Below are 27,943 nucleotides of genomic sequence, written 5' to 3'. Positions count from 1 at the left end.
TTTTCCAAAGCAAATCTATTTTATAGTCATTTTCACATAACATGTTTCACAGGGTCAGATCCAACACAAAGAAAGACATGAAGAGCTGAATTCAACGTGCAGCTTTATTGCCATCACTTAACACAGGATTGCACAATGGAACGAAGTTGGAAACACATGAAAAAGGATCTTTTCGGTCATAATCATCGACCATACGAAGTCAGATACAACATTTTAAAGAGCCTAAGCGTAAAAAAGTGTTTCGAAAGCTTCATTTATTTGTGCTTTGTGAATTGAAAATCAGAAATGCTTTCATCATTCTCAATAATATATCAGATAGCTTGGACACATCAAAAGAAGGCAACATCAGCATTATTGACGATATGAGTCCAGTGGTGACTGTGACATCCACGAAGATTCATTCTGCTCAGGGTATGCATCACAGCGCTCTGGGGGAAACGACATCTTGGAATAAAAGCTTCCAAGAAAGGAGACGAGGTTTACAGCATCAGGGTTACACAGATATCAGCAGTGCGTCAGAATGAGAAAAGCTTTATTCGTCCCACAGAGGGGACACTTGCACTGTTACAGCAGAGGGAGTGTTTATTTGAGTTCTTTCCAGGAAAGTATGCAGAAAATCACTAGGATGCCATTTGGATCAGACATGGAGAGTTGGGGAGGGAGAGGACTCCGAGTTTAGAATGGAAGTCCTCTCTGAGGTGTTGGAGGCATGTAAGGTTTTTCTTTTTTCCCAGTCCATTTCATTAGTTGGGATGTGGTTCTGGAAAACTTTAAAGGCCCTTTAAGGCTTCAAGTTCTTGGTCCTTAAAAATGCTCTAACCATATCAATGAGATATTCAAGCCACTTTCTTTCCCCTCCCTTTGAGATGCATTAACCTCTACACGGTGTCATGTTCTAACTCTTTCTAGCAGGTCCTTTTCTAGCTACCATCAGATGCCATAAGCGCTGAACTGTTTAATGCCTTAGTTCCAAAGTGCAAGCAGTATTCCTAAAAGCCCCATACAGCAAAGGGTCATGGGCTTGGATGGACCCTCAGAGCCGTTCAGGAAGTACTCCACCCGAGACCAGGACCCATTATTGGGCAACGGTTTCACTCCCAACGTCCAGCACATCAAGTTGTAGACGTCCACCGTCCGGATCGGAGCCGCTTGAACATTCCGCTTGAAGTCTGGGTGAAAGGAAGTAACCAGATTTATGTCAAATGAATATTAAATGTTTAATTAAATTAAACAATTTACAACATTTCACTTTCCCACAAATAGACACACCGACAGGGCGGAGTCATTTCTCCAGCACAGTTCTGACCTGTGTTCTGGTCCAGTCTGTTACACTTTACCGAAGCATCTTTACAGCCTGCTTTAGGCGAGGCAAGTTCATTGATATAGCACCTGTGTAGTGCAGCAGGAGGTCAGACATGTATTTTGGGCCCAAACCATTCAGTGCTTTAGAAACCAGCAGCAGCATTTAGAAATCAGTTCTTTGACACACAGGAAGCCAGTGTGAAGGGTTCAGAACTGGACTGATCCACTTTCTTAGTGTTAGAGAGGAACCAGTGGAAAGAATTCAGAACTGGACTGATCCACTTTCTTAGTGTTAGAGAGGAACCAGTGTGAAGACTTCAGAACTGGACTGATCCACTTTCTTAGTGTTAGTGAGGAACCAGTGTAAAGACTTCAGAACTGGACTGATCCACTTTCTTAGTGTTAGTGAGGAACCAGTGTAAAGACTTCAGAACTGGACTGATCCACTTTCTTAGTGTTAGTGAGGAACCAGTGTAAAGACTTCAGAACTGGACTGATCCACTTTCTTAGTGTTAGTGAGGAACCAGTGTAAAGACTTCAGAACTGGACTGATCCACTTTCTTAGTGTTAGAGAGGAACCAGTGTGAAGACTTCAGAACTGGACTGATCCACTTTCTTAGTGTTAGTGAGGAACCAGTGTGAAGACTTCAGAACTGGACTGATCCACTTTCTTAGTGTTAGAGAGGAACCAGTGTGAAGACTTCAGAACTGGACTGATCCACTTTCTTAGTGTTAGAGAGGAACCAGTGTGAAGACTTCAGAACTGGACTGATCCACTTTCTTAGTGTTAGAGAGGAACCAGTGTGAAGACTTCAGAACTGGAGTGATCCACTTTCTTAGTGTTAGAGAGGAACCAGTGTAAAGACTTCAGAACTGGACTGATCCACTTTCTTAGTGTTAGTGAGGAACCAGTGTAAAGACTTCAGAACTGGACTGATCCACTTTCTTAGTGTTAGTGAGGAACCAGTGTAAAGACTTCAGAACTGGACTGATCCACTTTCTTAGTGTTAGTGAGGAACCAGTGTAAAGACTTCAGAACTGGACTGATCCACTTTCTTAGTGTTAGAGAGGAACCAGTGTAAAGACTTCAGAACTGGAGTGATGTGATCCACTTTCTTAGTGTTAGTGAGGAACCAGTGTAAAGACTCCAGAACTGGACTGATCCTGTTTCTTAGTGTTAGTGAGGAACCAGTGTAAAGACTTCAGAACTGGACTGATCCACTTTCTTAGTGTTAGTGAGGAACCAGTGTAAAGACTTCAGAACTGGACTGATCCACTTTCTTAGTGTTAGTGAGGAACCAGTGTAAAGACTTCAGAACTGGACTGATCCACTTTCTTAGTGTTAGTGAGGAACCAGTGTAAAGACTCCAGAACTGGCCTGATCCACTTTCTTAGTGTTAGTGAGGAACCAGTGGAAAGACTTCAGAACTGGACTGATCCACTTTCTTAGTGTTAGTGAGGAACCAGTGTAAAGACTTCAGAACTGGACTGATCCACTTTCTTAGTGTTAGTGAGGAACCAGTGTAAAGACTTCAGAACTGGACTGATCCTGTTTCTTAGTGTTAGTGAGGAACCAGTGTAAAGACTTCAGAACTGGACTGATCCACTTTCTTAGTGTTAGTGAGGAACCAGTGTAAAGACTTCAGAACTGGACTGATCCACTTTCTTAGTGTTAGTGAGGAACCAGTGTAAAGACTTCAGAACTGGACTGATCCACTTTCTTAGTGTTAGTGAGGAACCAGTGTAAAGACTCCAGAACTGGCCTGATCCACTTTCTTAGTGTTAGTGAGGAACCAGTGTAAAGACTTCAGAACTGGACTGATCCACTTTCTTAGTGTTAGAGAGGAACCAGTGTAAAGACTTCAGAACTGGACTGATCCACTTTCTTAGTGTTAGTGAGGAACCAGTGTAAAGACTTCAGAACTGGACTGATCCACTTTCTTAGTGTTAGAGAGGAACCAGTGTAAAGACTTCAGAACTGGCCTGATCCACTTTCTTAGTGTTAGTGAGGAACCAGTGTAAAGACTTCAGAACTGGACTGATCCACTTTCTTAGTGTTAGTGAGGAACCAGTGTAAAGACTTCAGAACTGGCCTGATCCACTTTCTTAGTGTTGGTGAGGAACCAGTGTAAAGACTTCAGAACTGGACTGATCCACTTTCTTAGTGTTAGTGAGGAACCAGTGTAAAGACTTCAGAACTGGACTGATCCACTTTCTGAGTGTTAGAGAGGAACCAGTGTAAAGACTTCAGAACTGGACTGATCCACTTTCTTAGTGTTAGTGAGGAACCAGTGTAAAGACTTCAGAACTGGCCTGATCCACTTTCTTAGTGTTGGTGAGGAACCAGTGTAAAGACTTCAGAACTGGACTGATCCACTTTCTTAGTGTTAGTGAGGAACCAGTGTAAAGACTTCAGAACTGGACTGATCCACTTTCTGAGTGTTAGAGAGGAACCAGTGTAAAGACTTCAGAACTGGACTGATCCACTTTCTTAGTGTTAGTGAGGAACCAGTGTAAAGACTTCAGAACTCGACTGAACCACTTTCGTAGTGTTAGTGAGGAACCAGTGTAAAGACTTCAGAACTGGACTGATCCACTTTCTTAGTGTTAGTGAGGAACCAGTGTAAAGACTTCAGAACTGGACTGATCCACTTTCTTAGTGTTAGTGAGGAACCAGTGTAAAGACTTCAGAACTGGACTGATCCACTTTCTTAGTGTTAGTGAGGACTCGAGCAGCAGCGTTCTGAATCAGCTGCAGCTTCCTAATCGATGTTTTAGTGAGACCTGTGAAGACACCATTACAGTAGTCGAGTCTACTGAAGATAAAAGCATGGACAAGTTTTTCCAAATCCTGCTGTGACATTAGTCTTTTAATCCTAGATATGTTCTTTAGGTGATAGTAGGCTGATTTAGTAACTGTTTTAATGTGACTGTTGAAACTCAGGTCAGAGTCCATGACTACACCTAGATTTCTGGCTTTATCTGTTGTTTTGAACATTGCAGACTGAAGCTCAGCGCTGACTTTTATACGTTCTGCCTTGGCTCCAAAAACCATTACCTCAGTTTTATCTTTGTTTAATTGGAGAAAGTTCTGACACATCCAGTCATTGAATTGTTCAATGCACTTACTCAGTGTTTGAATTGGAGCATAGTCTCCTGGTGAAATGGTTACGTAAATGTGTGTGTCATCTGCATAGCTATGGTAACTTCTTTTGTTGTTTTTCATTATCTGAGCCAGTGGTAGCATGCAGATGTTAAATCGAAGAGGCCCCAGAGGAGAGAAGTGTGTGCGTCAGCTTGAGAGAGCACAGGTCTGAAACAATCATAATGAAACATGCCCTTATTGAACTATATAAATGTTTGTTACCAGGTCCTGAAGCCAAGAAAAAGCCTCTCATGTCGAGGAACTCATTGTCGTATCCATGCCAACCATTTTGCCATGCTGAGGCCTCCCTGGTGTCGTTTTTCCAGTACGGGAGCTTTGCCTTGTTCTGAAGACACACAACAAGAACATCAACACAAACACCCATTCACACTGAAGAGAGAACAAAGTAGGGTGAGGTTTGGTGGACTTTTGACGGCTGCCACTAAATGGATCTTACTTTCCAAGGTCAACAAAGGACTCGCTTAAATGGGTCCACAAGGTTTCTCTTGCACACTAACAAAAGTAATGATCACATTTGTTGTTACCTTAATGCATTGTCGGTTAGAGCTCTAACCTGTGTTTAATGCATGTCCTTCCGCATGAAACATCTGCAAAGCTGTTTTTATTTATTCTAAATCCTTTGATTACATCCATGTTGACTAGCTTGCAGTCTTTCTCTTTCCCACCTGTAGATCAGTGGAGCAGTGAGAAAACATTGGATCATGCTACCAACCTACACTTGCATTAGATGAATAAGAAACAAATGATGAAAAGTCTTGATAAACAGTGGATAAGCACGATGCAGCTCTGTTACTCCTTCAGACACGTCTCAACATGCTCTGTCCCCCCTCACATCTTTGCATTCACCTCAAAGGCAGTTTCTCCAATTAAAACATTCCACAGGTGAAAAGAAGTGAGAACTTTTTCCAAGTGAAAAACAAGTGAAGTTACCTGAATGATGAACCAGCCCGGCTCAGCCACCAGGGTCAGGGGGGCGACGAACTTCCCTCCTTTGAAGTGGAAACGATCAGGGATCTCCTGTCTGCCATAGACTCGCATGTTGTGGACCTGAGACAATGCAGCATACACCTGGCACACGCACACACACACACACACACACACACACACACACACACACACACACACACACACACACACACACACACACACACACACACACACACACACACACACACACACACACACACACACACACACACACACACACACACACACACACACACACACACACACACACACACACACACACACACACACACACTGTTAATGTATTTCTGATCTATTGAGGTTGGCTGCAGGAGTTTCTCTGAGGTTGGGGGAGGCAGTATATATGTGAATATACACTTAATAGTCCCACAGAGGGGAAATGTACCTTCTGCATTTGATCATAGTGTTAGGAGCAGTGAGCTGCCACTATGTAAGGAACGGTGTCTTGCTCAGGGAAACCTCAGTAGCACTTGGTCTTTCGGGGGGTTATTATTTCTGAGTTGCTGAAATTAAGCAATTCAAGTATCTCAGGGTCTTGTTCATGAGGTGAGGTGAGATGGAGCCGTCTGGCTTAAGGTGCTACTTAGGTGTCCCTGAGCAAGGCACGGTTCCCTACAAGGCAAGGCAAGTTTATTTATATAGCACTTTTCAACACAAGGCAATTCAAAGTGCTTTACAAAAAATGAAAGACATTAAGAAAATGGCATTTAAAATCAGTCATTAAAAAGAAAAGATAATAAAATAAACATTAAAAGAAAAAATACATGGATAAAAGTTACAGTTTAAGATGTGAATAGTTCAATTAAAAGCAGCGACAAAAAGAAAAGTCTTCAGCCTGGATTTAAAAGTAGTCAGAGTTGCAGCGGACCTGCAGGTTTCTGGGAGTTTGTTCCAGATATTTGGAGCATAATAACTGAACGCTGCTTCTCCATGTTTAGTTCTGACTCTGGGGACAGAAAGCTGACCAGTCCCTGAAGACCTGAGAGATCTGGATGGTTCATCATTTAGCAGGAGGTCAGACATGTATTTTGGGCCTAAACCATTCAGTGCTTTATAAACCAGCAGCAGTATTTTGAAATCTATTCTTTGACACACAGGAAGCCAGTGTAAAGACTTCAGAACAGGAGTGATGTGATCCACTTTCTTAGTGTTAGTGAGGACTCGAGCAGCGGCGTTCTGAATCAGCTGCAGCTTTCTAATAGATGTTTTAGTGAGACCTGTGAAGACACCATTACAGTAGTCGAGTCTAATGAAGATAAAAGCATGGACACGTTTTTCCAAATCCTGCTGTGACATTAGTCTTTTAATCCTAGATATGTTCTTTAGGTGATTGTAGGCTGATTTAGTCACTGTTTTAATGTCACTGTTGAAACTCAGGTCAGAGTCCATGACTACACCTAGATTTCTGGCTTTATCTGTTGGTTTGAACATTGCAGACTGAAGCTCAGCGCTAACTTTTATACGTTCTGCCTTGGCTCCAAAAACCATTACCTCAGTTTTATCTTTGTTTAATTGGAGAAAGTTCTGACACATCCATTCATTGATTTGTTCAATGCACTTACTCAGTGTTTGAATTGGAGCATAGTCTCCTGGTGAAATTGTTACGTAAATGTGTGTGTCATCCGCATAGCTATGGTAACTTATTTTGTTGTTTTTCATTATCTGAGCCAGTGGTAGCATGTAGATGTTAAAGAGAAGAGGCCCCAAGATGGAGCCTTGAGGAACCCCACGTCATATTTGTCAACTCAGATGTGTATGTACCTATAGAAACAAAGTTGTTTCTGTCCTTTAAGTAGGATTCAAACCAATTTAGAACTGTTTCCGAAAGTCCCACCCAGTTTTCCAGTCGGTCTAGTAACATGCTGTGGTCAACAGTGTCAAACGCAGCACTGAGATCTAATAATACTAACACTGAAGTTCTGCCACTGTCTGTGTTTAAGTGGATGTCAATGAAGACCTTTACAAGAGCAGTCTCAGTGCTGTGGTTTGGACGAAAGCCTGACTGGAACACATCGAAACAGTTATTTAAATGCAAGAAATTACTCAACTGTTGAAAAAACACTTTTTCAATGATCTTACCTAGAAATGGCAGGTTTGATATGGGCCTGTAATTGTTCATTACTGAAGCATCTAGATTATTCTTTTTTAAGAGCGGTTTAATGACTGCAGTTTTCAGGGCCTGTGGAAAAATACCTGAGTGAAGAGATTTGTTTACTATATGAAGTAGATCTGAGGCCATGCAAGGCAAAACATCTTTGAAAAATCCTGTTGGAATAATATCAAGGCAGCAGGAGGAGGACTTCAGAAGTTGAATAATGTCCTCTAGGTTTTTATCATTAATCTGATGGAATTGTGTCATGATGTCTGAATTGATGTTAAGTGGACACAGAGACAACACATGTGCTGTTCCTGATGCAGAGGCACTGACTGCTTGTCTGATTTTCTGAATTTTGTCAGTGAAAAAGGAGGCAAAATCATTGCACGCCCTGGTGGATAGAAATTCAGAGGCTACTGACACTGGGGGGTTAGTTAGTCTGTCGACGGTAGCAAACAAGGCACGTGCGTTGTTTTTGGTAATGATGTCAGAGAAGAACGATTGTCGTGCGTTTTTCAATTCCAAATTATAAAGGCCAAGTCTCTCTTTATAGATTTCAAAGTGAACCTGGAGATTAGTTTTTCGCCACCTGCGTTCAGCTTTTCGACATTCTCTTTTTTCTGTTTTCACGGCCATGGCCTTTCTCCATGGAGATATTTTCTTGCCAGACACTTCCTTTACCTTAGTTGGAGCAATGGCATCTATAACATTTTTAATTTTTGAATTAAAATGATCTACTAGTTCATTTACTGAGATGTTAGCAGGGGCAAGTGTGGAAGAAAAATTCTGGAACATTTCCCTAGTATTTTCAGTTAAATATCGCTTTGTGGTTACCTCTTTTTGAACATTTTTGTGAACAGAAATAGAGCTCTCAAAGAAAACACAGGAATGGTCAGACAGTGCAACATCAGTCACCACAATATAGAGATATTCAGACCCTTTGAGATAATTAAGTCCAGAGTGTGCCCCTTATTGTGCGTGGGCTCCGTCACATGCTGAGTCAGTCCATAGCTATCAAGAACACAAAACAGTTCTTTAGCCCCTCTGTCCTGGGGGTTGTCAACATGGATGTTAAAATCACCAACGATGACTAGACGGTCAAAGTCAATACACACTATAGACAGCAGTTCGGTAAAGTCATCAAAAAGCTTGCACAGTATTTGGGTGGCCTATAGATATTTAGGAACAGAGCTCGAGAGGAGCATTTCAGCTGAAGGGCCACATATTCAAAAGAATCAAAGTTTCCATACGATGTCTTCCTGCATTGAAGGGAATCATTGAACAGAATAGCAACTCCACCCCCTTTCTTATGCATTCTTTCCTGACTCATAAAACTAAAGTTGGGAGGGGTTGATTCGATAAGAACAGCTGCACTGTTATTTTGTTCAATCCAAGTTTCTGTTAAAAACATAAAATCGAGATTGTGCTCAGTGATAAAATCATTGATTAAAAATATTTTTCCTGCCAAAGACCTGACATTTAATAAAGCTAGTTTAAGTTTGTTAAACACACTATCAGTCAGGTTTTTTGTGACAAGCTGTGGCTGACATGGAATCACTGCTAAATTAGATAAACTCACACAAACGTTTGAGCGCTTCCTGTTTCTAAGATGATTCACCGCTCTTAATCTTTTACCTATCAACACAGATATCGGCAAAGCTACTGGCAGGCAGGGCCCCGGCATGTGTGTGCCATACACCCTTGAGCCTGGACCCAGCAGATATCAGTTTGCAGCGTTTTGTACACACACATCCCTATCAGGCTTTGAAGGTGAGGGAGGACCCACCACCCTGCTCCTCTCATCATAGGAGGGCAGGGTGAGGGCTACACTGTAGAAAGGGGGGTTTGGAAATCTGCTGCCATCTTCCTTGTATTGTTTTGGTTTGGATGATTGTGGTAGGCATGGTGATGAAGCCGGGGGAGATGGTGCGCGTCTCTGCTTCGGTGATTTTGGTGGGCGTCGTTGAGGGGCGGGGGTAAAGGACATGCTGCCAACCCTGCGTATCGCCTTCATGCGGTCATCGAACTCCAGGGGGGAGGGCGAGGGTGAAAGGGTGAGCGGAGAGTAGAGAGAGCTGGGGGATGAATGAAGAGTATCCTCGAAGGCGTTGACAGGGAGGGTGACGGGCGGTGGAGACTCCTCCGTGTGTCTCATAGGTCTCCCATAATCAGAACATTCCTCAGGCGGGTGCAGTGATACTTCTTCAGGGTTCTCTGCAGGATGTGTTGTGTCTTTCTCCTGTTTTGATTCCTCTTGTTGCTTGTCCTTGGCAGAGGGAACAGATTGATGACGCAGGCAGTTGAATATGTTAGAGATAAACAATTTCACTCCTGACTTGTTCAGGCAAACTCCATTTGCCTTGAAAAGATGTCTGCGGTCCCAGAAAAAGTTAAAATTGTCAATAAAATGCACAGAATGGTCAGTACAGGCAGTTGAAAGCCAGGTGTTCAGTGCAAACAATCTGCTGAATCTCTCCACTCCTCTTCTGACTGGCGGTAGAGGGCCACTGATGAATACCTCTGCATTTAGAGAGCTGGCAGTTTCCAACAGACATTTAAAGTCTTCTTTCAGCACTTCTGACTGTTGTTTCACAACATCATTTGTTCCAATGTGCAGAACCACATTCTTCACAGTCAGATGTTCAGCCGCAATATGCAGGATCTTCTCAGCCAAGCCAGAGACCACATCCTTGGGAAAACAGAGTACTTTGGTGTTGTTCTTACTACACAGACCTACACTGCTCCTAACACTAGGATGGGTCAAATGCAGAGGCCAGTGGGGGGGCAGTTGGGGGGTTGTGGCTCAGTCTGTAAGGACTAGGCCTCTGAACCGAAGGGTTGTCGGTTCATCTCCTTTTGGACCAAAAATACTGAGTGTGGACTGACTGCTGGAGAGGTGCCAGTTCACCTCCTTGGCTCTGCTGAGGTGCCCTTAAGCAAGTTCAAAATGCCAGGCAGCCTCTGGCACCTCTCTATGATGCATGTGTGCAGACTCTCTGGTAAAATGTATCGTCTACTTACAACGTCTCTGTTCACTGGACTCAGCAGCTCCTCTACCTGCAGCCCCCCCCACAGGCCCTCAGCCAGCCCCTCACTCACTCACATTAGAACATGGGCCCTGCCTGGCCCCTCAGCAGAGAACACAGCCTCACCTCTTGGTACATGTTATCTTGGGGCCACAGACTGACCACCGCCCCTCTGTCCATCATCCTAGCGATGGAGGACATGTTGATGTACTGGTCCAGCTCGATGACCTTCTCCATCCACTGGATCTTCGTCATACCGTGGTCAGAAAACAGGATGATGTTCAGCTGGTTCACCATGTTCTTCTCCTGGAGGAACATCACAAGCAACAGACTCAGATGAAATGAGACTGCACGACCGGAGCTGTATTTGTGATTCAAATAGGAGGAAATGACTCACTTTGATTTTCCTGTTGAGGGTCTGAATAGCAAGATCCAGATGTTGCACAGCTGTTCTGACCTGAGGAGAGTCTGGGCCGAAGTGATGGCCCTCCACATCGATTTTCTCATAATATATCGATGCCATATCCGCCTGGCCTGACCTACACACACACACACACACACACACACACACACACACACACACACACACACACACACACACACACACACACACACACACACACACACACACACACACACACACACACACACACACACACACACACACACACACACACACACACACACACACGTGATTGTAAAATCATATTGTTGCTGTCACATTAGAGCTATTGGATAACAGAACGTCTCCTCAGACAATCATTCACTCTGTCCTGCTGTAATTACTGAGGATTTCACAACACCAGAGCTTTAGTAGACCTTTGGCCAGAATGAATGTGTACTGGATAGTACCAGTAGTTTTCCATTCACCTGTCTCACCTGTTTTCCACACCCACTCGTTAGCTCACTCTCTTTCTCTTCTGCACCCATTAACTTCTGCCAGTATTTAAACCCGCACCTTACACACACTCTTTGCCAGATTGTACTTTGCCTCATGCTTGTCTCTCCCGCGTTTGATACCAGATTGCCTACCCGGTTCCGACCCTGCCTGTCCTCGATCTGCCTGCTCTGCCTGTTCCCTGATCCTGCCTGTCCTCGATCTGCCTGTTCCCTGATCCTGCCTGTCCCTCGACTATCCTGCCTGGCCTGTTATCCGACCCTGCCTGTATCCACGCTGACCGCCTCGCTCACTCCCTGACTCACCTTCTGCCCGCTGTCCTCCGGTGCGTTAAACTGCTCGGTTGGTATTCCTCAGATCCAGTGGAATCTCCAATAAAGTTTATTACCAATTCTCCTTGGTTTCTCGAGTGCTGCATTTGGGTTCTCCTTAAGATTGTGACACTAAGTATAGTTCCTCATGTCTCCCTATGTTTTCACAGACATGGCTGACATGAACTCATGAACTCTCTTCTGTCGAGTTAGGCCTGTAAACACCAAGGGCTGATACTAAATGCTGTTTGTTAGGGTCACTCAAAGATATAAGCATTGTCTAAACTGTAATAATCACATTAATTATCATACTTATCTTAATGTATGAAGAGAACCCCAAAAATGCTGTTGAGAAAGGCTATGTCATGTCGCAAGCTTGTCATTTTAGTTATTGGTGCGAGCGTCGATGGGGGGGGGGTGCTAGTGGAAACCGTGCCGCGCCACACTAATTGCGCCACATTTGCGGCTCAGTTGAGGCCCCCTCCGCAAGGTGAGGCCCCCTCCGCAAGGTGAGGCCCCCTCTGCAAGATGAGGCCCCCTCTGCAAGATGAGGCCCCCTCCGCAAGATGAGGCCCCCTCCGCAAGATGAGGCCCCCTCCGCAAGGTGAGGCCCCCTCCGCAAGGTGAGGCCCCCTCTGCAAGATGAGGCCCCCTCCACAAGGTGAGGCCCCCTCCGCAAGATGAGGCCCCCTCCGCAAGATGAGGCCCCCTCCGCAAGGTGAGGCCCCCTCCGCAAGGTGAGGCCCCCTCCGCAAGATGAGGCCCCCTCCGCAAGGTGAGGCCCCCTCCACAAGGTGAGGCCCCCTCCGCAAGGTGAGGCCCCCTCCGCAAGGTGAGGCCCCCTCCGCAAGATGAGGCCCCCTCCGCAAGGTGAGGCCCCCTCCACAAGGTGAGACCCCCTCCGCAAGGTGAGGCCCCCTCCGCAAGGTGAGGCCCCCTCCGCAAGATGAGGCCCCCTCCGCAAGGTGAGGCCCCCTCCGCAAGGTGAGGCCCCCTCCGCAAGGTGAGGCCCCCTCTGGCTGGAGGGAGGGACGGCCCTGCTTATGCTACTTTTTCCAACTTAGAACACTTTTACTGGCATGGCGATCAAGAGTCAAGCTGAGGGCGCTTTCATGTTTCATTCTGAAAGAAGCCATAGAAATAATCATTCTAAATAAGCAAGGAGTCACAAAGCATCATTTGGTGGTTACCTGATGACATTGAGAGAATTCTCTATAGAGTCTGTGAGGTTTTTCTCCGATGGATCGTAGACGTTTTTCTCACAGAATGATGGACGGACACTCAGGATCTCCACGTCGCAGCCTGGGGACAAGTGAGATCACTGTTACAACCTGCTTTTAGGGATAGTCGCCTTGCACACAGTAGCAAAGTAGTAAAGTTAGTTCTCACAACAAACTCTCTCCAACTTTCACACATGTTTAGGCCATAGAAGAATAGATTCTGTGTGTAGTGATAAGTCTGTCAATTGGAACTATTAGAACCATTTTCTCAATGCAGGCACAACTTTTAAAAGTAGAAGAAGTGAAAACAATGCAGGAATGTATCTGTTAAGACAGACAGCATGAGATGCACAGCAGAAGAATGCAGCCGAACACTTTGTGTAGATATAAACTAGGAGGTCCTTTGCCTTTTCAGTTCTGTCTCTTCATACAACTTGAGTTCAGGTTCATGTGTGTGCTCACCAGGCCAGTAGTACATGAACGCCTTCTTTCCCAGCTTCTGCATGGTGACCCACAGCGGCTCTGACCCGTCCCACCACAGAGGCATCAGGCTGTCGGGGTTCACCCCAATCAAAAACTCCTTATTGGAGGATTCGTCCCACATGAAGTTTCCAGTGATCTGATGAATGTTAGAGTGACGCCCTGAAAAAGATCATAGATGGATAGAGTTTCAAGAGCCTGATATATAAATGATCATTCCTCAGATGACTTATCCACACTGTTGCACTGAGGAAAATGTCCCTTCAATACCATGAACATAATTCATAATAATAACAATAAGCTTTATTTGTATAGCACCCAGTCCAAAGCGCTTCACAGTAAACATCTCTTAATATGGAGCCTGCATTCTCAAACATAAATCCCCATGCATGCCTTTATCTTTTTAATAATTTAGATTCATTATAAATGTTTAATGACAAACATAACAAGAAAGAATGCAATCCAGTACAAAGACAATGCTCACAACAAAAGGACAAGGTGTGGGGAGGTATTACAGGGTTACATTATGTAATGCATGTGTTCCAATGGGACCATAGGAGCACATGCAGGCAAAACACTTTAATTATGACTTAGTTTTCTCCTTACTCCTGATGGGTTCTCTAGATGAGACTCACAATACTCACCCCAGGTGTCAACATGGATGCAATAGATGATTTGTATTACAAAGGGGAGCTGCAGAGATGATTAGAGTTCAGGAATGACTTTATTGTAACTCATGACCTGTTACCTTCCTTTTATAACTCTTCTTTTGTCTTGCTGGCTCTGCTACGACTACAAAACTCCAGAAGCAGGTCAACCGATCGGACTGCTTACTAAAGCTCATGTCGACAGTTTATAATAACTCTCACTGCCAGATGGGTAGACACTTGTCCACGGTGATATAATGTGAAATAAAACAACCTTAGTTTAGTTAACCCAGAGACTGAATTTAAGTAACCTGTCAGTGTGCTGCTAAGCTATTTAAACTCAAAAAGGCCCTATTATGCTTTTGGGGTTTCCCCTTTCCTGTAGTAGTGTGTTATTTAGGGTGTTGTGCATGCAACTAATCTACAAAGGCTAACATGTCAAAGGTCCTCTCCCACACTCCCCCCCTGCGCCAGAAACACCTCCATTGGACTCTGGCCCCGTCTCAGGTCGGTTAAATTAAATCCTTGCGTCCCTCACTTGCGTCGTTTCCCTGCGTTTAGTCCCTGCCCCCAGGCAAGCATGGAGGGACGCAAGGAAACCACGAGAGGCAGTAGAGGTTTCTCAATACTCAAATTTCCCCTCCTCGACTCCTATCCTCGACTCCCTTCCTCAAGACTTGGTGCCGCCCACAGGAGATGCGAGCGGAGGACTGAGGAGGGGAACCGAGGTGAGAGGAGGGGAAGCAGCAGGCGGTGAGAGAAATGAGAACTCCTCTCCTCTGAGCGGTCATTTTAAAGAGACGTCCATTAATGATGACAGGAGGCACAGCAGCCCTCTGTCTGATGGACAGATGTGTTCATGATGACTTATATATTTACTTTAATTCATTCACAGTGCGGTATAATGAGACAATAACAGGCTACAGATGCGGACATATACACACACACACACACATATATTTATATAATATATACAATTTCAGAATTAAACAAGTATGAGAGCACTCTCATAATAACGTAACCCAATCAGAGACTGGATATATCCCCCCCTCTCTCTCTCTGGTCGCTGAAATGGGGAATTGAAATTACGGGCCAAAAGTTGTACAAGTATTAAAAGTAAGCAGAGGACACCAAACCAACTGAGACCCGTCTGTCCACCGCATCTACGCACTGTACAACACACACCTACACACTGTACCACACACACACCTACACACTGTCACACACACCTACTGCTCCTAAAGCATAATCAGGCTACAGCCGTTGTGTATTTTATTATGTGAAGCACTAAATGGTCTTAGAAAAATATCTACTAAACTACAGCATACAAATACAGAAAGTAATGTAGGCCTGTTATACTGAGTGATATATATTTTACACACTGCGCTGCTTTCTGCACGGACCTCACAGCTGTTCTCACTGTAACATCGCGTTGCGATGAAAGCAGTTACTAATATAATATCCAAGGGATGCATGCAGAGCTGTCATTGGCTGAGATAAGTCCGGCTGTGCGTCACGCCTCCACCGTTCCCGGAAATGCATCCTGCACTGATGCATCCTGTGGAGGATGCATCAGTGTCTCCTCGGTTAGAGCTCCTCCAGAGAGCCTCCTCGGTCCTCGGTCCTCGAAGTGCATTTAGAGAAATGAGATGTCCTTCAACATGGCGCGCTGAAATTCATTTCCGGGTCACTACCGGAGGACCGAGGAGTCGAGGAGGGGAAATTTGAGTATTGAGAAACCTCTAGGGAAATGAGTTTTAAGAGCAATGGGACGTCCTTTCCTCCGGAGCGTCACGTGAAGCGACGTCCGTTTGTGATGACGCCGCACAGCTGTTCGTCTGACAGCAGCTCCGTCCCCGTTATTTTCACCAACACCGACGAAAAAAGCGATCATGAAAAAGTTTCCAATAAATGAATAAAATGATTTTTCACCACTTTGTTGTTCAGATATATCACATATTTGTAACTAAATGAAACATTAATTGAAACAAAACTCGGTATAAACTGAGGAGTGACTCCCGTGAATTTCATGTGTTTTCTTCACTCCGCTGGGAAACTAAGAAGCATCAGATCAGTGCATGCGCTGCATCGTCCAATCAGTGAGCGATACACAGTAAGGGGGCGGGGCGAGTATCTGTGGATTTCATCAGAGGATGGACTGGTGGTTCCTCGATTATCGCTCCTCCATTATCGCTCCTCGCTCCTCTGGCAGAAATAAGAGCCATGGGACAGTACTCAAGATGGCGCAGACAAATCAACTTCCGGAGCGAGGAAATGAAAATAGTCGACGCCCTTTCTCATTTCTCTAACTCCCCTCCTTGACTCCTATCCTCGATAATTAGTCCCGCCCACAGGAGATGCGAGCGGAGGAGCCGAGGAGGGGAAAACCGAGGAGAGAGGAGGGGAAGCAGCAGCGGTTACGGCCCTCCACACTACAGCTTCGACAGCTTCAAAACGGTTTCCAACAGCGTCTGCCCATTCACTTTGAAGTGGGGTGACGTCACGTTGCCTCGCTTTTCGCTTAACTGAATTGTGGGGTAGCATAGCGGTCCGGTCTCCGGCGTCAGAAGTTGAACATTCAACTTCTGACGCCGGAGACGCCGGGAGTAGCCAGCGCCAGCCAATCAAATGCCCGTTTCTGAAAATCTGACAGCTCAAGCCGTAGCCAATCAAACCGCGTCTAAGCTGGGAGAGATATCCCGCCGTTCATTTCTATATTTCAAAAAAAAGTTGGAGGAGAAACTAACTATCGCCGTAGCAAATCACCCGGTTTTTGTATGACCAGACCCTCTTCACCTCCCGGGATACAATCGGAGGAACCAGGCATGGAGGGAGGTGGCAGAGACAGTGGGGGAAACTGTTTGGGGAGTTTATATATATATATTGCTCGCATAAAATCCCCGGGGATTTTGCTTTGTATGTCGGGGGGCGGGAGATTCATGTGATTGGTTGTTGGTCGCGTTGCTCGATAAAATCCCCAAATGCGATGAGAGCAGAATAAATAATATCTAGGGGATCCATGCAGAGCTGTCATTGGCTGAGATAAGTCCGGCCGTGCGTCACGACTCTTTGAAACATCTCTGTTCCTGGAAATGCATCCGCGAAGGAGCCGTGGAGGACCCATCAGTGTATCCTCGGTTTAAAGCTCTTCCAGAGAGCCTCCTCGACGCTCGATCCTCGGTCCCCTCGAAGTGCATTTCGAGAAATGAGATGTCCTTCAACATGGCGCGCTGAAATTCATTTCCGGGTCACTACCGGAGGACCGAGGAGTCGAATTGATTAAATGAGAAAGGGCCAGGGCCTCTGTCACCATAGATATATTATATCTGTCACAACCCGATTTGCATCCCCTGTCCTACTGTATCTTGCGGGGCGCATGTGCGAGATGGTCCTCCATATTTGACAACTACATACGGCAACTCTAATAGGACACTTGACACAGTGGCGTTTGGCAAAGCAGAAAAAGAACACTAAAAAAAAAACGACAATATTAATCTGAACGAGAGAGATGAGTTATTGTTATTACAACGTGACTTCACTATTATTGAACAACTCCTTTTAATGGGTCCTTTTATTGGGTTAAGTACATTGTCAGAATAAGTGAGAAATTGATTTAACTCCTGTTAGACAGCTATCATACATACTGAAGAAATATTGACTGTGAATGTATGCAATATGTATGCCATTCATAATGTATATCTAATTACATTAACTGTGAATGTCCTTCATTGTATCTGCAGCAGCGGGTTGTAGCAGCGATGTTTGCAGTGAAGGACAGGTTGTTTATCTAGAGTCACACCCAGATTCCTTGCAGTCTGAGTCGGGGAAACAACAGAGTTGCCGATGTTGATTGTTAGGTCAAGAGTGGGACAATCGTTTCCTGGAAGGAAAAGCAGTTCAGTCTTGTCAAGGTTGAGCTTGAGGTGGTCAGCAGACATCCACTGTGAGATGTCAGCTAGACAAGCAGAGATGCGTGCGACGACCTGGGTCTCTGAGCGGGGAAAGGACAGAATTAATTGGGTGTCATCGGCGGTGTGTGTAGCAGTGGTATGAAAAACCATGCGGGCTAATGACTGATCCGAGCGAGTTTGTGTACAAGGAGAAGAGCAGGGGACCAAGAACAGAGCCCTGATGGACCCCTGTAGTTAATTAACAAGGGTCGGACTCGGACCCCTCTCCAAGTGACCCTGTAGGTGCGGTCTTTGAGGTAGGATGTGAGGAGGGAAAGTGCAGAGCCTGAAACTCCAAGTTCTTGGAGAGTGCGAAGGAGGATCTGATGGTTCACCATGTCGAATGCAGCAGACAGGTCCAGAAGGATGATGACAGAGGAGAGAGATGCTGCTTTAGCCGTGTGCAATTCCTCAGAGACATCAAGGAAAGCAGTTTCTGTGGAGTGACCTGCCTTGAACCAGACTGGTGCGGGATCCAGAAGGTTGTTCTGATGGAGATAACAGGAGAGTTGTTTAAAGACAGCGCGTTCAAGTGTTTTAGACAGGAACGGGAGGAGAGAGACAGGCCTGTAGTTTATAACATCAGACGGGTTGAGAGTGGGTTTCTTTAGGAGAGGGTTTACTTTTGCCTCCTTGAGACATGTTTGGAAAGTGACCAGAAGTTAGAGAAGTGTTGATGAATTGGGTTAGAAACGGTCTCTGCAACGCTCACAGGTCGGTTACCAACTGCTGGCTTTTCGAGGTCATAAATATAACTTTTGGCCTAATTTCATTTTCCCATTGTAGCCAATCCACAGACAGAAGAGACACAACAGCAGAGGGAGAGAGAGATGTAGAGAAAGAAAGAGATATGGCTTAGAACAGAACTGCTGTATTTTTTTTTAAATTCCTCATCACTTCAGTCTAAGCCTCTATCAGGAAATTACAAATGTGAGGTGCTTTTATATGAAGTCAGATCACAGTTTTGAGAGAAGACAAGGAAGGAGAGATAATAATAAAAACTAAATAATAATAATATTAACAAAAATAATATGATAATAAGACAATAAATAAACAACTCAGGGGTCATTTATAAAGGCAGTGTGGGGAGCAACAGGAAATGATAAAAAGCCCTTTTTTAATGATGACCAATGGTGGGCAACCCTCAGACCCTCAGGGGTTTGCTCCTCCTGTCAGCTGTGTTCACCTAGGTTCTTTGTTGTTTCCCTTTTGTAGCACCTATTTGCTAAAGTGCACCAACCATAGACCATAATAATAATACAGTTAATGCATGATGACATATCTGTATTATCTATCTGCTTGGTATGGATGGCACACGGGTAAGAAGCTGGCGGTGACTGAGGTCAGAACCAGGAGATCTAGGAAGGATCAGTAGTTTGGTTTGCTACTGCAACAGATCATTTTCCTGTGAGGTGTTCTTAAAGCTTCGTCAGATCATTGAGAGATGGGACTAACACGTCAATGGTTTTCATTTAAATATAGGTTAGGACAAACAAAAAGAGCAGCAATCAGGACTGGCTACACAGTAGTGACTCCACTGGATGTGTTTGAGGGTAAGTGTGGTGTCACAAGCCCAGCCAGTCACACTCTTAACAGTGTGCAGTGTGTTCATGTGAAACACACACATCAGCACATCATCGGAGGGGAGCTCCAGAACCCACATCCTGTTGGCTATGATGGGCTGTTGTTTATAGAGCTTACTAAGAGAGGGGACTGCAACACAAAGGAATGCATCCCAGACTGACACACGCACGTGCACGCACACACACACAAACACACATGTGTTTTTCCCAAAGACTTGTGTGTCCCAAATAACATACATCCTGGTACAATTATTCTCGGTACTTTGGGATTTTGCTGCTTGCTCAACTTGGCTTAACTGTTAAAACGTTATATTTAGTTTTTCTACCTAGGTTGTGTAGAAATGGTATGAAAACATCTTTCACCTCTGTCATTATGTATCTTTACTGTTTAAACTGGAAGACAAGTCTGGACCTGGTTTAGAGTGTGCAGTGTGTTCATCTGAAACACTCACATCAGCACATAATTTCTACCTAGGTTGTGTAGAAAATGTCTTGCAGAGAAAAAGAGCAGCAACACTACACAACCGTCTCTGTCATTACGTATCTTTACTGTTTAAACTGGAAGACAAGTCTGGACCTGGTTTAGAGTATCTGAAGCCAAATAAACCTGCGGAAGACCCCAAGTCATACAGACCCATCGCGCTGCTCTGTGTCCCATTCAAGATTTTGGAGAGGATGATCCATAGCCGCATCGAGCCAGTGGTGGACTCACAGCTTCCACGGGAACAAGCTGGTTTTCGTCGTGGAAGGTCAGCAGTTCACCAGGTAACACTACTCTCTCAGGACATCAAAGACAGCTTCCAGGACAATGAGAAAGCTGGGGTAGTGTACCTGGATCTGACTGCCGCATATATGACACTGTCTGGCACCGTGGACTCCACCTGAAGCTGTTGAGGACAATGCCAGACCGGCATATGGTTAAGTTCATCATGGAGACGCTTACCAATCGCAGCTTTGTCCTCCAGACCAGACCAGGCTCAGAAGACTGAGGAACGGTGTTCCGCAGGGGTTGGTTTTCTCGCCGATGCTGTTCAACATATATGTACACGACCTACCTGACACATCATCCAGAAAGTACGGCTATGCAGACAATCTAGCCATCATGCTGAGACAACCAACATGGAAGGCGATGGAAGATGGCCTTAACGACGACATGGGCACCCTGGTAGCATACTTTCAAAGGTGGCGTCTACAGCTCAACATCGGAAAGACAGTAGCAGCGGCATACCATCTTAGCACCAGAGAAGCTAGGAGGGAACTTGAGGTGCGCGTCAATAACAAACGTCTGGGGGTCCAGCAAGCCCCGAAGTACCCCGGCGTGCGTCTGGATCGGACACTGTCCTTTAAACAACACCTTGAGAAGACAAGGCCAAGGTAACATCAAGGGTCGCGCTGATCCGCCACCGTGACCTCGCTGGAAAAACCTGGGGAGCCTGCGCTAAGACGCTCCGATTATCAACCCAAGCCCTGGTCTTCTCTGCAGCGGAATACTGCGCCCCAGCCTGGAGCAGAAGCCCTCATGCAAGTAAGGTTGACGTGGTCATCAACAACGCCCTCCGGATTATAACGGATACCTGAAGCCTACCCCTGTGTCCCTCTTGCCAGTCCTCGCGGGAATAACTCCGGCCAGCCTCCGATGGGAGGCTGCCACCCTCGCCCTGGCCGGGAAATCTCAAAAGCATGACTGGCACATCCTGCATAACACTACAACAACAGCAGCGCCCCTAAGTAGGCTCATGTCCCGGCCTCCCCTACAACAAGGCAGCACAAGAGATTCTCAATTCCACCTCTGAGGACCTCTCCAGAGATGCATGGTTGGCGGCTGCTTGGAAGCAGGAGTGGGAGATAGCTGGGCCCTCCCGCATCCATCGCTACATCTGGGACCCAGGAGATGGCGCCATAGGAGGAAACGACCTACCACGCCGGCAACGGACCACACTAAAACCGTCTATGAACTGGGGTCGGTCACTTCAAAACATCGATGAAGAAGTGGGGCCTGGCAGACAGTAGTGTATGCGAGTGCGGTGACCATGAACAGACTGCCGAACACATAATCACCAGCCTGCCGTTTATATAGACCACCCACGGAAGCCAGCCTCTTCGACTTAGGACCAGAGATAACCGTTTGTCTCCATTCTCCATTCACAGTTTGAATCAAACTCCCTATCAATATCAAGACAGATGTGGCCTGAAAAGCTCATCTCTTACACAAGTCCCTTATCTATTCTCTAGTCTAGCATAATCACATTTATAGTGGATTGTAAAGGCCTCAGAGTACAATCAGCCATCTTTATTCTTCTACAACCCTACAGTAAGTGTATCTTGTTTAGTGAATCATTAATGCTCAACACAGAGACAGTTCATCTGAAATGGTAGAAGAGACTCCTCAGACATGGTCCCTGAATAGCTCTGGGCAGCATTACCACCACAGTGACAAACACCAGAAAAACATTTGAACCAGGGCTCGAAATTAACTTTTTTCCTCAGTGTCCCACAACTGTCCCGAATTCTACTTTGTATTGTCCCGGATATAACCAGCAGTGTCCCAAATTTAAATTTGTATCGTCGCCCCCCCAATTATGCAGAATACATATAATAACATTAATTTTTTGTCACTTAATCATCACACCATAGACTCTGGTCCACCATGTAAGTTTAAAATACTTATTCTTTTAAACATATGATATTAGTCTGATCTGTTGCCTCTCCTAGAGTAGAAGGGAAGAGAGTTGTTTTAAGACATGTTTTTCTATTGTTTCTCAATATCCAGACTAATTTATCATTGTCATGTCAACATTGAAGAATTCTGATTTGTATTTTTCAATTCAATATGGTATGGCTGTATGGTCTCTGTGTTTTATGATCGGAACCCTCTATCTGGCAATAAAAGTGGTATGAATGAAAATAAAAAAACAGAAGTTCCATAATACAGTTTAATAAATGTATCTGTTTTCAGTTCTAATTACAAGTTATCCTCACAAGTCGTCAGTAGTACTATAGGAATATAAATTGATCTTCTATCTTCATTCATGAATGTCAATCATCTTGCTCTCACTCACTCACCCACCCCCCCCTAGGCACAAAAACAACTGGAACATTACTCTCTCTTAACATGACACATTATTCTCATACCAGAGTTGATTGACAAACTAAAATTACCTTGCGACCCCCTTTCTAATCATCACCCAATCTGACTGACGTTCTTGACCAAAAAAAAGTAAAACACTAAAAAAGATGAAAGCTAAATGATTGAGATGGGTCTGGCTGCAGACCGCAGCAAGGAGGCGGATCCTATAGGGGCGTTTCCTATAGGGGCGTTTCCTAACTTTTTTATCCAATAGCAACTTAAGGGATTCCAGCTGCTTTTATAAATCCTCGCAGAAGAAGTCATTCCTTCTAGCGATGGGAATTCCGGCTCTTCTTGCTGAGCCGGATCATTTGGCTCACCAAGAAGAGCCGGCTCTTTCGGCTCCCAAAGGGCTCTTCAGTTTACCACATATTATACCTTTTAATTAAATCAAATGTAGCCCTGTTTTGACTAATGAGTTATATGTGTACACATATATCACTTAAATTATTCAAGACATCCTTTGTACTAAAGTATTCAAAAGTAAAAATTACATGTTTAATATAAATTATTTGCTGTGGCCAATTGTTTTCATTGCATTTACAGACCCGTGTAACTCTCTGATACCACCCAATGAATGCATTGACTTGCTTGTAGAACCACGCTACACAAACGCTTTTTTTTTTCTGGAGATAGGCACTTCTCAATCCACTCCTCCATAGTAAGGCCACCCCGGAGGTCGAAGTTAACCTTAAATGTTTCCATTTTAAGCTTTGTTAGTTAGTTAGTTTCGTGACGGACGTAATGTAACAGTTGTAACCATATGGTTGTAACGGTTCTCAGACGCGGAGGATTACTGATTTGTGAAAAGTAACTACAATTATACCCGGGATATACGCTCATTATATCACGACTAAGAAACATCAGATTGCTTGATTTGAATTGTCCGTTTTATAAACATGTACTAACTGTGCTTACCCCCCCCCCCCCCCAAAAAAAAGGGCGGGAGTTTAACCAAAGAGTTACCAAAGAGTAACCGCCCTTACGGGATGCTGTAATAAGTAAAGCGAACGCACCCGCAAGGCCACCTGGCCTCAATAGAGTCTGGCTGCAGACCGCAGCAAGGAGGCGTTTCCTATAGGGGCGTTTCCTATAGGGGCGTTTCCTATAGGGGCGTTTCCTATAGTGAACGACGGGAGCCGGCTCTCGCCCGCGAACGAGCCGTTTTTTGTTTTGTTTTTGCGGAGGGATCTAGATCGGCATGAAGGCACATTATGCAATGTGCAATGTAGTGTTGTCACGATACCAACATTTTGGTTTCGATACCGATACCAAGTCAAGAATTGCGATTCCGATTCTTTTTCGAAAAAAGGGGAAACACGGAATATCGGCTTTAAAATTAGGAATAACAGATGATTTTAGCAGTCAGAACAACTAAAGCAGCAGTGTCACTAAGAACAGAAACACCAAAGAGTCACATCTAATATAAATATATAAAAGCATTTATTTTAATTGTGTAGCAGTGAGTTTAACATTTTGGCAGCACTGTTGAGCATTTTGAAAATGTATTGTCATGCCTCTGTGCTTAGTCTTTCTATCTTTATAGCCACTGGTGTAAAGTAACTAAGTTCAAACTCAACAAGTACTACTTGGGTACAATTTGAGATACTTGTACTTTATTTAAGTATTTCAATGTTTCTTTTGCTACTTTGTACTCCACTACAGTTCAGAGGTACATGGTGTACTTTTACTCCACTACATGTATTAATACCTTTAGTTACTTTACAGATGTGGATGAATGATGTGAAATATAATCAATACTTAAATCAGACTTTAGTTCCACCTGGAGTAAATCCTCCAGCTACCCTGCAGTCTACAAAGTACTTCAGACTAGCTGCACCTCCACCAGCTTGAGAACACTTTCATGATCAATCATTATAAAACATATATATATATTATTCTGAAATGGACCAATCTGCACAATGACTACTTTTACTGTCGCTACTTTAATACTTTTAGTTGAGGAACATTTTGAATGCAGTACTTTTACTGTCGCTACTTTAACTATATTTTGATGATAATACTTTTGTACTTTTATTTGAGGAACATTTTGATTGCAGGATTGTTCCTACATTCTGGTACTTCTACTTTAACTCAAGTACAAGACCTGGGTACTTCTACTTTTACTCAAGTACAAGATATATACTTGTACCACCTCCGTTTATAGCCTATGAAAAAAACTAATAGAAAACGAAGGCTAAAGCTAACGTTAGCAGATAGTGATGCTAGTTTGCTAGTTAAGTTTGCTCAACGATAATATTGCGACAGAAACACTTTTCAGTGCACATCACGCTCTGCCGCTCCGACAGGGAGCTCTGCTCTGAACACCTGAACGGCCCGTTCAAAGACTTCTGGCGTCTTTTTTGTCAAGCCGAAGCAGCGTGGCAGTTGCACTCCCACTTGCAGCCATGCTTCTCGTTTTCTCACATGCTCTGGCAGCTAGCGAGTGGCCGCGTGCACGAGAGAGGGGAGGGACTTAGAGCGTGCTTGAGAGGGGCGGGACTGCAGGCACGACTGCAGTGCAGGGAGTGGAAGCAGAGCGCTGAACACACACGGCTCTTATTAAAACGACGCTTTTTCACGGGAGTACTTTTCCCCGTCATTCTTAAAGTACCGATACTAATGAAACGGAGGAATCGTACCGTTTTTAACGGCAGGGTATCGCGGTACCTTTCAAGTATCGGTACACCGTGCAACACTAGTGCAATGTGGACATTATCCCGCTTATTACACATGGCCACATTCTCAACAAAGTAACGACATGACTCCCAATAATAATTGAAATGCTTTTATGGATTTCTAAAAAGATTTATTGATTTAAATTTGTTTTATGTATTTATTTAAATTGACATGCATCCGCTAAGAAAAGTAGTCCGTTGTTACTGTTTGAACTAACGTAACAACGGCAGGAACTGCTTCTATAGTGTTGTTGAGGAGCTTTTGATTACAGATTTGAAAAATCGTTGCTTGCTTTAAAAGTAGCACAATTCATTATGTCAAACCTTGAAAGATATCCCTGCCCTAATGCCAAAAGTAACTGGCAAACTATGTGTCGCCGTAGCTATGATGTCTATGTCTGGACCGCTGCGTAAAAAGGAGGGTTTCTGCCCCATTACTTCTCTTCTTACTTCTATAAGAATAAAACACGGAGGACGGAGGTCTCTTTTTGTCCCCCTCTTCTCCCCACTGCAGCCTAGCAGTTGATCTCAAAGCACGCTCCCCTCTCCTGCAGGGAGAAAAACTATATTTATATACTTTATATAGGTTGATACAGTAGCCCCTTTTTTAAATAGTTTTTATAGGTGTTGCCATCTGTTTTGTGTAGCGTGGTTCAACAAGCAAGTCAATGCATTCATTGGGTGGTATCAGAGAGTTACACGGGTCTGTAAATGCAATGAAAACAATTGGCCACAGCAAATAATTTATATTAAACATGGAATTTTTACTTTGAATACTTCAGTACAAAGGATGTCTTGAATAATTTAAGTGATATATGTGTACACATATAAATCATTAGTCAAAACAGGGCTACATTGATTTAATTAAAAGGTATAATATGTGGTGGTAAACTGAAGAGCCCTTTGGGAGCCGAAAGAGCCGGCTCTTCTTGGTGAGCCAAATGATCCGGCTCAGCAAGAAGAGCCGGAATTCCCATCACTAGAAGGAATGACTTCTTCTGCGAGGATTTATAAAAGCAGCTGGAATCCCTTAAGTTGCTATTGGATAAAAAAAAGTTAGGAAACGCCCCTATAGGATCCGCCTCCTTGCTGCGGTCTGCAGCCAGACCCATCTCCCTGGCCTCCTATTGATTGAGGGATTTTGCATAAAAGTTTTGAGCGCGCACAGAATAATTCTGAGAGCAGAAAAAGTTTCGAGCGCACAGAATAATTCTGAGCAGCAATATATCTGAGTGCAAGCGTACAGTTTGAGCACAAGCAGAGCAAATCTAAGTGCAAGCAGGCACTATTTGAGTGCGAGGGCACTATTTGAGTGCGAGTACAGAGTTTGAGGGAAATAAATACATAAAGTATACTCTCAAATTTAAATACCACGCTCTTGAATAAAGATAGGGAATAACCTCCAGACTGCTGCGGCCAGGCAACTGTCAGTCTGAGCGCCTGTGAGTACTATGGGAGGGAGGCGGGGCTCACGGCAGCACCCGCGGCTCGTTAACTGCAGAACAATACGTGAGTCTCCAAACACCAGAAAAGTCCCTAATAACACCATTATAAATCGTTAGATTAGTCGTTAGTCGCTTTTGACACAAAATAAGTAGCCGGAGGGTTTGGAAATCCGCCAAATTTAACGAGAAAATCGCCAAGTTGGCAACACTGCATATGAGAAATAACTGCGGTCTGGCTTTCCCAACATACACCCGGTTTGATTGGCTACTGCTTGTACTGTCAGATTTACATACGAGGGATTTGATTGGCTGACGCCTCCGTCGAGGCGGCAAAAGTAGAACATTGCTCTACTTTTGCAGCGAGCACCTGTGTTTGTATTTTTTTTCAAAGGGGGTACATTATTGAAAAAAGTTTGAGAACCACTGGGTTAGAGATTGCTAACATGCTCTGTCATTTGTATTCATTAACAGTGAAACCACATTCAAAGAAATCTGAACCAACCCTGTGCTAATGATAGATGCAGAGAGGGAGGGGGGGGGGGGTACACACATATATATAGAGAGAGAGATAGATCGATAGATAAATAGATAGATAGATATAGATAGATAGGCTAGATAGGCTAGATATGTATACATGTATAGCCTATATATATATATATATGATATATAGTACCTGTCATTAGTGTGTAGTAATTGGGGTAAGATAGACTGGGGAAGTCCGGGGTAATGTAGTCCACCTTCACCCCGTTGCTCGCGAGCTCTCGGAATCCGGGGAGCGCGTTCAGGTCGTCCATGTAGTCATAGCGGAATCCGTCGATCAGGAACACGAGCAGCGGCCGGGTCGCGAGGCTATGCTGCCCGCCAGCAGCAGCAGTAGCAGCGGGGGGAGCAGGAGGGTTAGGCGGGGGGAGACAGGTCTGAGTCCCGGGGACATGCTGAGCTGTGGGACGGGTCTCAGCCGCTGCTTCAACCTGGAAATGAGCGCGCAGCGTTATGCCGCAGACATGCACAGTGCTGGGGGGCAGAGG

The 27,943-nt window shown here is 44.6% G+C and overlaps 1 protein-coding gene across 1 annotated transcript; it reads right to left on the bottom strand.

Annotated features, from left to right (window-relative positions):
* LOC117453527 (glycerophosphocholine cholinephosphodiesterase ENPP6-like) lies at nucleotides 1-27,943 on the bottom strand. The gene is given in 9 exon segments (XM_034092353.2): nucleotides 1-1,169; nucleotides 4,670-4,793; nucleotides 5,399-5,536; nucleotides 10,703-10,882; nucleotides 10,974-11,115; nucleotides 12,976-13,087; nucleotides 13,468-13,647; nucleotides 27,589-27,780; nucleotides 27,783-27,943. Coding segments are annotated over 9 exon segments (1,341 nt in total). The 5' UTR covers nucleotides 27,850-27,943; the 3' UTR covers nucleotides 1-963.

The sequence above is a fragment of the Pseudochaenichthys georgianus genome, chromosome 10 (assembly GCF_902827115.2).
Source record: "Pseudochaenichthys georgianus chromosome 10, fPseGeo1.2, whole genome shotgun sequence".
Taxonomy (NCBI): domain Eukaryota; kingdom Metazoa; phylum Chordata; class Actinopteri; order Perciformes; family Channichthyidae; genus Pseudochaenichthys; species Pseudochaenichthys georgianus.
This window is presented reverse-complemented; position numbering and strand designations above follow the sequence as displayed.